General features: G+C 41.5%; 4 protein-coding genes across 4 annotated transcripts; 1 reads left to right on the top strand and 3 right to left on the bottom strand.

Moving 5' to 3' along the window:
• Positions 1–2: 2 nt before the first annotated feature.
• On the bottom strand, positions 3–4241 carry LOC129583999 (pancreatic alpha-amylase-like). The gene is made up of 12 exons (XM_055476079.1): positions 3933–4241; positions 3429–3655; positions 3110–3238; positions 2945–3000; positions 2656–2780; positions 2410–2503; positions 2183–2305; positions 2024–2123; positions 1727–1883; positions 1379–1476; positions 1243–1302; positions 3–489 (listed from the first exon to the last, which is right to left on the bottom strand). Exons 1-12 carry the CDS (start codon positions 4041–4043, stop codon positions 210–212), a joined length of 1560 nt encoding a protein of 519 aa, XP_055332054.1. The 5' UTR covers positions 4044–4241; the 3' UTR covers positions 3–209.
• Positions 4242–4632: 391 nt separating this feature from the next.
• Positions 4633–7699, bottom strand: LOC129583980 (GATOR complex protein NPRL3-like). Its single transcript, XM_055476055.1, has 3 exons — positions 6962–7699; positions 6072–6542; positions 4633–5827 (listed from the first exon to the last, which is right to left on the bottom strand). The coding sequence occupies exons 1-3, from the start codon at positions 7376–7378 to the stop codon at positions 4961–4963; spliced, it is 1755 nt and encodes a 584-aa protein (XP_055332030.1). The 5' UTR covers positions 7379–7699; the 3' UTR covers positions 4633–4960.
• Positions 7700–7708: 9 nt separating this feature from the next.
• LOC129584008 (bystin-like) lies at positions 7709–10223 on the top strand. The gene is made up of 8 exons (XM_055476091.1): positions 7709–8072; positions 8129–8238; positions 8320–8425; positions 8488–8763; positions 9006–9103; positions 9219–9363; positions 9437–9645; positions 9727–10223. The coding sequence occupies exons 1-8, from the start codon at positions 7932–7934 to the stop codon at positions 9941–9943; spliced, it is 1302 nt and encodes a 433-aa protein (XP_055332066.1). The 5' UTR covers positions 7709–7931; the 3' UTR covers positions 9944–10223.
• LOC129584017 (p53 and DNA damage-regulated protein 1-like) lies at positions 10118–11342 on the bottom strand. The gene is made up of 3 exons (XM_055476102.1): positions 11068–11342; positions 10840–10952; positions 10118–10544 (listed from the first exon to the last, which is right to left on the bottom strand). The coding sequence occupies exons 1-3, from the start codon at positions 11199–11201 to the stop codon at positions 10372–10374; spliced, it is 420 nt and encodes a 139-aa protein (XP_055332077.1). The 5' UTR covers positions 11202–11342; the 3' UTR covers positions 10118–10371.
• Between the last annotated feature and the right edge of the window lie 944 nt (positions 11343–12286).

Below are 12286 nucleotides of genomic sequence, written 5' to 3'. Positions count from 1 at the left end.
ACCCAAATGTTTTTTTTATTGCAGCCGATTTTTCATCCCTAACCAAAACCTCATGTACTCAGAAAGGCTGCTCTGGCATCACGATACAAAAAATGTAAAACTCACAAAGCGCTGGCAGTGAACTTCATAAAAATCGTAACAAAAATCATGACATACTAAGGAACCGCGCTTCACGTTGAGTGATGCAGACTCGTTGAGTTACCGGCACGCTAATTCAGCTTCGCATTTATATGGATAGCGATCATGGGATCTTCGTCTCGATTGCTGATTTCAAAGCGAGCCGATCGCGTGGGACCAACTACAATGGACTTGCCGGAACATCTGCCGTTTTCCAGATTGCCGGAAATCACATCGCAGTACGTTCCAGGCGGTAATCCCGTCATCAAATCGCGGCCGAAATGATAACCGTCATTGTTGATTGCAATAAAGGCCTTAGTGTTGCCTTCTGTTCCACGGCCGAAAGCGATTTGGTTGGCAGAGTTGTCGTACCTGAAATATTTGTTTTGAAAAAAAAAAGTTTACAATTAATTCATAATTAATTCAATTATTAATTTCATTACTAACAGATATACTAATAAGTCATCATAAGTGAACTGATAAGCCATCATTGCTTTACAAAGCAAGAGTTGCAAGACGTGGTCAGTGCCGACAGGCCAAACCTTAACACTCGCACTCGTCTATGGTTTAATTACACGGAGTTTTGTTGTGTGCCGCGCAGGCGCAGCCCATGGATTTGTCCTGATCTGGTGTAGAACGGTCTGATATTCATCCAAAATGTTTTCCACACTTTGTTCTTCGTTTTTATTAAGCACGCAAGCAGAAAGAGTTACTTTCAATTCGGTAAACTGAATTTGAAAGAAGTGAGGACTTCGCAGCAAAGCCAAATCACGCTGCCACACTGGGAGGCTGCCATTTGTTCACCAACCGGAAGCGGTTGGAATTTGCAGTTTTTAAGTTTTCAGTTAATTTATTTTTTAGTAAATGTTTGAATAAGTAAAAAACAAACTAATTTTCTGAGGAATTCAGGCTAAGGAGGAAGAAGTCAACTGCCAGTGTAACGTTCCATGAATTTCTAAATGATTAAATGTGCCTCTCAGGCACATGGACGAGGGCGAGTGTTAATCAACAATAACTGCACAACAATTTTATCGTGCAAGCCTACCACTACGGTTAAAAAGAGGCACATCTTAAAGTTTCAAGGTAATACTTGTTCAGACTTCATCTACGAGTACTCATACATACCAGTGCACTAATCCACTGCTACCCGCTGCGTTTCGGAAGCCAACCATGTTTGTGATTTGTCTAAAAATAAAACCCTGCCACTTATAACTCTATAGCGATAAGAAAATCAGTTTGCTATTTAATAAATATGACATACCTCCATCGATGTTCACATTTCCAGCCGCCATCACAGGCTCCGTTGGCAGCGAGCGGGACGGTATTGGTATTCCCAGACGAATCGCTTGGTGGCCCAATCTAGAAATTGTTAAACTCCTCTCATCGTTATGAACATCGAACAAGCTTTCATGGTTACACGCACCAAAAAATCATTTTCCATTGCGGTTTCTTAAATTTTAATAATTTCATCCGCATCCAGTGTTCATTTTACGGTGTTGTTACAAGTGCACGCAATCATTATTTAAATCAGCGACGTTTAACTATTTGTACTGGCACATTAAGATGTTAAATTTGAGCAATTAAATCGAAATATAATAAGCAATCTTACCCAATCGTTTTGATCTTTTCCGTTTTGAATGTTTTGCGGCCAGTCATAGCTACTCATGACTTGAGGAAAACCATACGGATGCGCCAACATGAAAGCGTTAGCCAGCTTATAAGCCCGAGGTTGCCGGAAGTTCAAAATACTTCCCCCTGCTCCATGCCTAACACGCAATAAATTAATGAAACAATAGGGTAGAGACAGTATAAATCGAGTAGGAAAACATCAAGATAAAACCGCCTGTGCTATTATTATATGCCAAATGCAATGGAGCATAGCGTTACGTGTTAAGTACGTAGTTACCCTCTCTGATTGTCGTGGTTATCGATAAAGGTCACCGCTTGCATGCCCGGTAGGAAGCCCCATTCTTCACCGAAATTGCGGTAGTATTTCAACATCTGGCCTATTTTTCACGCTACTGTCAACAATAAAAATGCAAGAAATTATCTTCGTAATTCTTACCATTTTCTTTACGAATGCCGTCGCTGAGGTATTTGCCATATTTGAACTCCGTCACACGACCCGATCCCAAATACTCTCGTCCCGTAATTGGTTCACCACCAAGATCAATAACTTCATGGAATACTGAAGTTCAAACATCAGTGGATTTTTAAAGCTCATTTTCGAAGAAAAGCGACCAAAAAACAATTTTTTACATTCCTGTGTAACGAAGTAAGAAATGTACACACCATACGGTCGACTTCCGGCAGGAAAGTATGTAGTGTTCAGATTGTTCAGTCCACCAAAAAGAGCCTCTAGATGTGCTGGCCACATGTGTTTGGACTGGGAACAATAAAACGATGCAAAGTAACAATCAAAGGAGCACCAATTTATCAGTCGATACAATAAACAGCTATTTCACATAAACCCAGTTATTTATGTGTTTTCAGCTTTATTAGTGCAAAATAGTCTGTTAAAAATAACGAATCACGTACAGCGTCCACACGAAATCCAGCGACTCCAATCCTGATCAAGTTGTTCAAATACCCTTGCAGCTTGCTTTTGGTAGAGGCTTTGTAGATTCCCAGATCAGGCATACCGAGTAATCGACAATTACGAACTGCAAAAGCAAACCAGAAATCATTTCGCGCGGGCGCATAACTCTTCAGATTCCAGTTTCAGTGATATAAAACAATCATGAATTGCATTAACATGCTTAATGGTGGTTCTCTGTTTATGCTTAAATCCATTTCAAAAATCAAGCAGACAGTGTATCTGTAGTACCTTCATTTGCGTTTTGATAATTATTGATATCCCCGTTCCCGGAAGAACATTCGGATCTACGTGAACGAAAAATGTGCATTTTACAATTTCATGTAGAAAATACTTATTGGAAGTGCCATTCCAAAGGTCATCCCCAAATGACGAAATGAAGGTTGTAGTGCTCACCTTCCCGTGAAGTCATCCTGTGCATACGGCACGCCGGGATACTGTTGTGAGCCAGCATTATACGAACTTCCCGCAACTCCCGTTCCACTTCCTCCGGCCATGTGATTAATCACCGCATCCACGTATATCCTGATCATTTTTGTTACAGGTTATTTTATCGCCAATAAAGGCAGGAAAGGTTATTATCCGCAATTTTCAGCTCATTTCATTAAACTAACCCTACATCACGACATTACAAGCAGCCGCATCTACATAATAGCCGGATTTCTCAAAGAATTAATTAATCTTGAGAAGTGTGTTGAGCAGATCCGTCACATACCGAACACCGGCGTTATTGCAGCGTTTGACCATGTCGGCGAACTGGACTTCATTTCCAGATCGGGATTGCAGCTTGTAGCTGACAGGTTGATACCGTTCATACCATGGACGGAATGGCTCGGTAATTGTTCGGTGTTCATTAGGCGGACTTACTTGAATTCCTCCAAAACCCTTCGGCCCCAAAAACCGTTCGCATTCTGCTGCTATATCGGTCCATTTCCATTCGAACTACACAAAACAAATCCAACTGCACAGCTTGTATCATTTATCCTTACCTTAGTTAAGCTTATAAAGGAACAGGCACATTGCTGGATATGATTAACCCTGTACAAACTACTGTACAGATACACTACAAATTTATTTCAACATGAAGTCAACTCAACAACGAACATAGTTGTGCAGGCGAACGTTAAAGTAAATATTTCTTTTGTTGTGGATAATATTTCTTTTCCTCTTAACTGCTTCTAAAAGATCGTTCCCAACACAGCGAGCTTGCAAAACATACCAAATGGACATAGACCGAGCGGCCACTGGCGAGATGAGGATCATACTGTCCGAAAGCCACACTTGACAACGATATTATTAACGCTGACGCAAAGAATAAGGGAGCCTCCATGGTTCTGCAGACAAGGCCACTTTTAAAATCGAGAGCTGCGATATCTCGATTTAAAAATAATACTGACAGGATAGATGTTTTCCCTTGTAATTACTCTTTTTGCCTGTAATCAAACACGGTAATCATGTAGGAGGTGCGTATGCACAGATAGCATAACTTATGCTGCGTAGATAAGAATGTCAAGTTTTGCGAAGCGCTTGATGTAGGCTTGGGCAAAATCTTATCATCAGACTAGTACAATCATATCACCGCTGTTTTGCATTGTCCCGGCAAAACTGCGGTAATTAATCCTGAAAGCGAGCTATCCCAAGACAAGGCACCAGTTCAAGACGGCGTTACTTGTACGGAGATATTGTCGAAACTTGAAAGATAGTACACAATAATATCCACAGATCAGAACGTCATTGCATCGCAGTTACAGTTTGTGTACTATACTCATATAAAAACAAACAGTAGCGCAAAAACTGGATGTGTTGTCTCGAGGCTACAGTAGAGCCCGCGAATTCGCAGATCTATAACGAGTAACTATAGTATTCGTTTATCTGACGGCGCACTATGTGCCCATACAAAAGATGCACTGACTGAAAAATAAACGGAATACTGAATTTTGTTCATACAAGCAAGAACAGCTCCGAAGAAGATATAGCATAATTACTGTACTCAAGTAAACATTAAAATCAATAAAAATTCAAAAATAAAACCATTTCCAGTTTAAGTCAAACAGAACTAATCAAAGCCCATCCCAAATTAAACATCTTCTACTATAAGAACATGCTAATAAAACGTTCCATAAAATTATAAAAACATTTGTCACTGTCGGCAGCAGTATTCTCCTTGTTAGGACCTGAACAGCTGCTCTCAGTAAATCACCGATATGGCAAAGCCAGTCGCGCCGTTGCAAACAAATATACCAAAAATCACGACTGCGCGATACTGTGTGCACTAACCGACACCGAAAAATGACGACGCGCATTAAGAGAGTGACTTCCCACTGTACATGCCAGAGCGGGAGGAAGACTGGGATCCTCGTGTACAACGGTAATCAGGACATCGCGAAATTTATCCAAAATGGTCATAAGCTGAGATCGTTTAATGTTGGCATTGAACATCATTTCCTCTAAGTGGGCATTTCCGCGAAAATACGGCAACAGCTTTATAAAAACTGCCAGATCCTGGTTGTGATGGTTCTCATTTCCCGCCACCGGGATAGCCGTGACCTTTTTCTTTACATCATGGGGCATAGTTAACCAATTCAGCCCTTCCATCTGAAGATGTCGCAAATTGTCTACCGAGTTGGGGATCAAATAAACGTATGTGTGCAGCTGTATCAACAGATTTCGCTTCAAGCACCAGATGACAATCTGCGTCAGCTTTCCAGTATCCATATTCTCCGTGAAAGGATTGATCATATCCCTTAACGGCAATGGCAAAGAAAAATCCGAAAGTATTTCAATCAAATTCATACCGGGAAATTTCTGTGCGAATTCATCACAAGTGTCCGAGATGACTTTAGTTGATGCGTCGGGAGCGAGCGCATAGACATTATTCTCGCACACCGGAAAAATCAAACGCGCTTTCGCCCAGTAAATCAAGTGACCGGCCATGGCATACACCTGCGACAATGTGACACCGGCTTCCATTGCAAGCAACTGGAAATTGCTTAAAGGTGAAATAATCCGGATAAAACGCACAAGGCTCGGAGATGCATCAATGGGCAGGTCAGCAAAAATATCCTGTTCCGATTCCAAAAGCAACAATCCATGATATGGACGCATTTTTGTAATCTGTAATGTTCAGCAAGGTGTTAGCAGGGAACACCAAATTTCAGAAATCAGAATGATGCCCGAACGCAACTGCAGAAATCAATACCGATTTCAAGCAAGAATGCTAAATCTCTGCTCGAAATTTTTTATCTTGAAAAGTGCTTTACTTTAACCAATTTGTGATAAAAGATTCATGTGTATTGTGTACCACAGTACAGTTAATTCCAAAAGTATCTCATCTGCCAGGCAAGCAAAAAATTCCCACCTGTTCTCGGATAGCCTCATCCGTCAATTCCAAATTGCGATGGATTTTTGGCAGCAAACAAAAGCTGACTTGGACCCAGTCATTTATTCGCACATTAATAGTCCCTCTTCGCACAATCTCGTCAAATACCTGCTTCAATGTCTTGGCCAGAAGATTTTTCTCCAGGACGATCACAAAAGGATTGGTCTTATCCGTTTTCTGCGAATCGGAGTCGATGCTCTGGTGCATGTCCAGCAGCGCGATCATCTGTTTCACCATCTTGTTGAGGTATCCTTCGCGGCTCTCTTCATGATTGATGGCAATGGCTAATTTCTGCGCTAAACGATGATAGCTGTCGACCACGAACTGGGTAATTTGTTCACCAGAGAGGGCAAACAAAATGTGGAACATATGGAGGGAAGACGAAGGAACCGCTGAAAGAGCAGTGCGGGGCGGCGCGTATTCATTCTGGCATTTGTCGGAGGAAGGTGTCTGCAAATAATCTTAACTTTAATTTTTACAGAACATCAGCTAATTGGTGCTAACGAGACAATTTGCAGTCAACTACAACAATACGGCAAAACATCACCTTGTTTTATAATTTGAAGTTATTTTGAACTGGGCACTGTATAGCGGCAAAAAGAGGCTTAATAATTCAACACAGAGTTCAAATTTAAAAAAATTTTACTTAACAAATGACAGAAGCAGCTCTTGACCACAGCTCGACCAAATCATGCACTATATCTGTACAGACTGCAGCGTAAATTTCTGCATGATTACTCACTCATTACTGTAATAAAAAGCCCAAAACAAGAGTCAACATAATGATTGTACTTGCTTCCGGCGTACTTCCAGTAATATTACGTGAAATGCTTTGCAATTCGGGTTGTATCTGAAAATAAGCTCCCTACCTTTTTCACCACATGAGCAGTCTGGACAAGTTGAGGATGTCCGACAAAAGTTACATCATCGATTTTGCATTCGAACTTCCGGTTGCACATCGTATTGCGGACACTGAAGACATTGCCTAAGATCTTGTCCTCGAACAGTTTCAAGCGCTGTCTTCCACTAGAGGTGCCTGAAGCACCAATGCTCAGCTCATCAATCAGCGAGGAGGATCGGTGTGATTTCCTGTTAGCATCATCCGCCTCGGCTTGCGAGGGACGATTTTGAGCATCTTCGGTTATTATCAGCGAGTACGGATTAGTTCCACGAGGCACCTTCCGCTTCTCCGTAAGCTCAAACGGGTAGCGAAAAAGTAGTTTTTCTCCTTTGGCTCCTGAAATGGCCAAAAAAATCCCTATCGGGTCCAGCGAGCTGACATCCATCTTTGAATCAATGGGTTTTCGAGAAAACGAAAATGACAGCAGCTTGTCTTATGGCAGCTGCTGATGGCTCAGCAAAGTCGTAAAATAAAACCTGCTGAATATGCAGTAAGTAAATTGTAAACACATCGCCTTCCTGCTGTGCGGACTGACAGATGGTCCAGCATGCAGCAGGTCTGAACATCGGAAAAGAAAGGTTCTTCTAAAATCTAACACAAATAAAATATTTAAAAAAAATTCCTTTACAAAAAATTACTTTGCGCCCAATGCGAACTGCGAGAAAACAGCCTGGAAGCAGGAAAATCAGAAAAATACGAATTTAACGATAAAAAATCTAGGCACCTACTGAACACCCATGAGGAGACAGTCAGTTGCATTTTGACTAGGAGGCCTGTGAGTCTGCGACACACAGCCTTAGCACAAGTCAGATGAAACTTTTTCCGTTTTTCGGAATAGTTTTGTGATTTTCAGTAAACGAAGCTTCACTTCGAAGGGAACGCTGTTCATTATATTTCGTTTCTTTTACTCGAATTTAACAAAAACGTTTTGCGTGAAAATGGGTAAAATTAAGAGGCTGAAGTTGTCTAAGCAGCAGCGCACGAAGGATCAGTCCCTGACCCATCAGATTATCCAAGATGAAACTGCGAAACCAACAACTCGCACCAAAGAACGCAAGCGCCATGATGTTCACGAGAAGGTTGATTCATCTTGCATCATTTTGTTTCATTATACCCATGGCATCTTTCTTCGTAGTATGTTGAAAGTAATCTGTCGGAAAAGATCCTTCGTCAGGCTCGTGAGCAACAGGAAGAGCTGGAAGAGACTGTCGGACTGGAACCTGCCCCGAAAACCTCTTCAGCCATGTAAGAAAAACGCTGTTGGCTTTGAAACATTGATCGATTTAGGGAGAGTGGGTTCCGATGTAACCTGCAGGATGATTGTAGTTTTAAGCCGTCAACAGCGGGCAAAGCTGGCTCTGATGCTGAGGGAGATATATACGAGGACCAGGAGGAACCCGGCGAGGATGCCAATGAATTCTACGAGCCCATTGTACGGATTCTGCTTCTTTCGTGCGACACTGCGCGTTACCCTGAGTTACTCGTATTTGATAGAATATCTCAGAGGAGGATGAGCAGGCTTTGGAGATGTTCATGACCAAAGATGCGCCTGCGCGGAAATCCCTCCAGGAGATCTTGCGCGGGAGGCTATCCGAGAAAAAAACTGAACTGGAAACAGCCGTATCAGAACCAGCCAGCTTGATTGTGCAGAAACTGCATCCGGAACTGATCGAACTGTACCAAGGAGTGCGAGATGTTCTCAAGAAGTATCGCAGCGGAAAATTGCCTAAAGCATTTAAAGTTATTCCGAAAATGCCGAATTGGGAACAGGTTTGTTACTTACGGTTGCACAACATCTCATTTCAGGAGCAGCGAGTTCAAGTTAATATAGACTAAAAGGATAATGCAACTTTGTGTTTTGTTATTAAGGAAGATCTTCTGATTAAGCAACATTAAATATTAAATTTTGCGATTAAGCATCATGAGATGTTAAATATCGAAGTGACTGCTTCGGTTGGGAAGTCACGCATTGCTTTCTGCTGACAACTGAATACTGACGCGCTTGTTTTTAGGTTCTATACGTGACAGAACCTGAAAATTGGTCAGCTGCTGCTATGTTTCAAGCCACTCGATTATTCGCTTCGAATTTGAAAGATCGACTCGCCCAGAGGTAGGTGAAAAAGTTACGCACAGCGAAAATGGGGAAATAATTAGCACTACCTTTAGTGATCATAATTATAGTGTTTTGCATTTGCTGTATTTGCACTGTTTATAATTGTTTTTAGGTTTTATTTTTTGGTTTTGCTTCCTCGGATACGGGATGATATCGCTGAGTACAAACGCTTAAATTTCCATCTGTATCAAGCACTTCGAAAGTCTTTATTCAAACCGGGAGCATTTTTCAAAGGATTTTTGTTACCACTCTGTGAGGTAGCGATTACAGTACCTAAATTGCTTGCTTGATACTTTTTGGTTATCTGGGTGACAAACGTTTGTTGTCCAGAGTGGGACCTGCACTCTTCGAGAAGCCGTGATTGTTAGCAGCGTGATGGCGAAAAATTCCATTCCCATGTTACACTCTGCTGCTGCAATAATGAAAATCGCCGAAATGAATTATACCGGTGCCAACAGCGTTTTCCTCCGGACTTTACTGGATAAAAAATATGCACTTCCTTGCCCAGTTATTGATGCTACGGTGTACCACTTTATCAGGCAATTGCATACATGCTTTCAAAAGCACAAATTGTCTTGCAAACGAATTTAATCGTTTCATCGAGCTTATTTCACTTCCAGATTCATGAGTGAGAAACGAAAGTTGCCTGTCCTTTGGCACCAAAGCCTTCTGACTTTTGTGCAGCGCTATAAAGAAGATTTGGCCAGTGAGCAGAAGGAAGGACTAATAGAATTGACCAGCCATCAGTACCATTATCAGCTCTCACCGGAAATTCGCCGCGAATTGATTAACGCAAAAAGTCGAGATATTGAGCAAGCTATCCCAATGGAAGAATGAACTGTTGTGCGGACATACTTACGACTGATTGTCCAGCGGTCCACTAATGTATTGACTACAGTACTGAAAATTAAAAGAACCGATCGCTATTATTGCGATGATCCACTTGTAAATTTACATGACTTGTAAAAGCCAGCTGGGTGCACGGCAGCACGTTGAAACATCCGCTTGCTTCTTGTTGTTGTCACCACTTCAACCACGGCTGTTTTGCAAACGACAAATATCAAGGATTCAAGAGATAGCTTTTGTAATTTTGTTTCGCTTGGCTCTTTAAAAATCACCCGGACCCGGTACAACATTTCATGGTTGTGCTTTAGTACATTTAAGCCATAAAACATCATAAAGAAAATATATTTAATTTCTGGAAAACAAAGACACAGGCACAATGCTACAGCAGTTTCGCTGTTCACATTTTAAGAAGGCAATTATCAAGTAGGCGGTAGGCCTGCGATTTGTCGAACGCCATCCATTTCTTCCTTCGTGAGGGGTTGCAAATCAAATCCCTTCATCTCGGGTTTACCAAGTGACCTGCTTATTTCAAATACTTTCGGCTTCAGTTTCGTTCGAATCGTACTAATTTCAGAGTCCAGATATTTCTGATCTACAAAGACCCAATATATGTTAACTTATCAGTCTCCAATTGAAAATTTGTGCTCGTATCCATGCAGTATAATTCTCTTGCTGTTATTAAGCGCTTACAAAATATTGTTGCTAATAAAATTACAAATACTTCTATTAATAAAGTTAAGTACTTAACAGTAACTACTTTATGTAATAAATACTATCAACTTCTGCATCGATTAGTAAACCGTAGACGAACGGAATGAAAAACGCATGATTGTTATTATGGGATCTTTAAAAACAAGCTCTGCTTTCTTTAGGCTTTCAGTAAGTACCTTCTTCGAGGATTGTCACCAGGTTTGTTTTGCTGGTCCTGATGAACATATCTCCAATATTCATCCACACATGTTGCTCTCTAGATGTCAGTTCACTGGGGCGCTTTAACTGCCTTCAATAATCAGCCACACGATCACTACACAGATTCAAATAACTGAATCCAGCAACTGCAGTCAGTGCAGTGACACGCGTTTAAAGCGGGGCCACGACGCATCGGCATCACTCACCCAAGAGCTTCTCGGTTCTTATTCCGAATACGGTCCATGTCCACGATGCGGTGGCGATCTGCGATGATTTCATCTCCTAGCTTTTCCACATCAAACAAACTCTTCAGCAGTTCATCCGTCGTTAGTTTATCCATTGCTGATTGCAAATTTCACTCCGAGAGATATCCAAACAGGCCGGAGATACTCGTACCAACAATGAATAATAATAATACTTTAAAATAATAATAATCACTTCAACTGTCTTGGTGTCGTCGAGTTAGTTCTCCGCTTTTGATCGTTCTAGCCGCTTATCAATCTCAGCAAGCAGCTGGGCTGGAAGTTCTGTTTGGTGTAATTTGGCGCAGGGAAAGCAGAAACGTTTGCCGTAATAAATGCTGCAATCAGGATCGAGGCAGATGTCGCGTCCACAAAAACTGCAAACACCACCCAAAATCAAAAAAGGCTGGCTAGCATCCTGGAGCCGTAAGTTGGGCGGAAGGAAAGGATTTCTCAAGAAATACAGGTCTTCTTTGTATTCAAGAGTGCCCCACTTTGGGTTAGGATCTTTGCCAAAAGTTTCAAATTTCTCCTGAAGATGGCAATTGGAACATTCAAACAGCTCTTTGCTGTTCATGCCAAAGCTTCCTTCCGTGTTGCCGCGTGCTGCTGATTTTCCTGGTGGCGGCCGTGAAAAACGAACAAGTCACTGCCAAGTTGCCAACCCAAAAGTGATATCAATTCTGTTAAATTCAAATCGGAAAACTTTTCGAAAAAAAAGCAAATACGAAAAGGAAAGTGGATCTACGAACTGGTTACAGGACTCAATCTGCGAAACAATTGGTTGTGTGACTTGTGTCATTTGACTCATTTCACCACACTACCGACAACAGTGAGCATGAAGCCTGCGATATGTATCATATTACGTCACTGCGGAAAGCGGGAAGGACAAAAGAATTCCTCAAATCCAGTCAGCACTGCTAACCAGCAGGCAGCTTTTCCTAAACATAGATTGATTCTTAGTACGCTTAAGTACCTTCGTTGTTCTTTGGTAAAAAAATGTTTTTACACAAAAGGGGTGTCGGTAGTGTTTTTGTCTGAATACAATCATTGCTCTTCCTCGCTGTTGGTGTACGCTGTCGTTTTAAGTACGAGTACAATCGCTTGCCTCCTCTGGTTGTCTAATTTTTTATTCAAGTCACGGAATTTCAGAAACCTTGAGTGAAATTTTTCGTTGTTAAAA

The sequence above is a fragment of the Paramacrobiotus metropolitanus genome, unplaced genomic scaffold (assembly GCF_019649055.1).
Source record: "Paramacrobiotus metropolitanus isolate TYO unplaced genomic scaffold, Prichtersi_v1.0 Parri_scaffold0000002, whole genome shotgun sequence".
In the NCBI taxonomy this organism is placed as follows: domain Eukaryota; kingdom Metazoa; phylum Tardigrada; class Eutardigrada; order Parachela; family Macrobiotidae; genus Paramacrobiotus; species Paramacrobiotus metropolitanus.
Note: the sequence above shows the minus strand (reverse complement) of the source record. Positions and strands in the feature narration are given on the sequence as shown.

Bases quoted from the DNA above. Each gene is read 5' to 3' on its own strand.
- LOC129583999 (XM_055476079.1), bottom strand. From the start codon at position 4,043: ATGGAGGCTCCCTTATTCTTTGCGTCAGCGTTAATAATATCGTTGTCA. The intron at 3,001-3,109 runs GTGAGCACTACA...TCGTTCACGTAG, and splicing joins CAGGATGACTTCACGGGAAG to ATCCGAATGTTCTTCCGGGA. The intron at 2,781-2,944 runs GTACTACAGATA...TTGCTTTTGCAG, and splicing joins TTATCAAAACGCAAATGAAG to TTCGTAATTGTCGATTACTC.
- LOC129583980 (XM_055476055.1), bottom strand. From the start codon at position 7,378: ATGGATGTCAGCTCGCTGGACCCGATAGGGATTTTTTTGGCCATTTCA. The intron at 6,543-6,961 runs GTAGGGAGCTTA...GATTATTTGCAG, and splicing joins CTGCTCATGTGGTGAAAAAG to ACACCTTCCTCCGACAAATG. The intron at 5,828-6,071 runs GTGGGAATTTTT...TGAACATTACAG, and splicing joins ATGAGGCTATCCGAGAACAG to ATTACAAAAATGCGTCCATA.
- LOC129584008 (XM_055476091.1), top strand. From the start codon at position 7,932: ATGGGTAAAATTAAGAGGCTGAAGTTGTCTAAGCAGCAGCGCACGAAG. The intron at 8,239-8,319 runs GTAAGAAAAACG...GGATGATTGTAG, and splicing joins CCGAAAACCTCTTCAGCCAT to TTTTAAGCCGTCAACAGCGG. The intron at 8,426-8,487 runs GTACGGATTCTG...CGTATTTGATAG, and splicing joins ATGAATTCTACGAGCCCATT to AATATCTCAGAGGAGGATGA.
- LOC129584017 (XM_055476102.1), bottom strand. From the start codon at position 11,201: ATGGATAAACTAACGACGGATGAACTGCTGAAGAGTTTGTTTGATGTG. The intron at 10,953-11,067 runs GTGAGTGATGCC...TGATTATTGAAG, and splicing joins AAGAACCGAGAAGCTCTTGG to GCAGTTAAAGCGCCCCAGTG. The intron at 10,545-10,839 runs GTACTTACTGAA...GGGTCTTTGTAG, and splicing joins GGTGACAATCCTCGAAGAAG to ATCAGAAATATCTGGACTCT.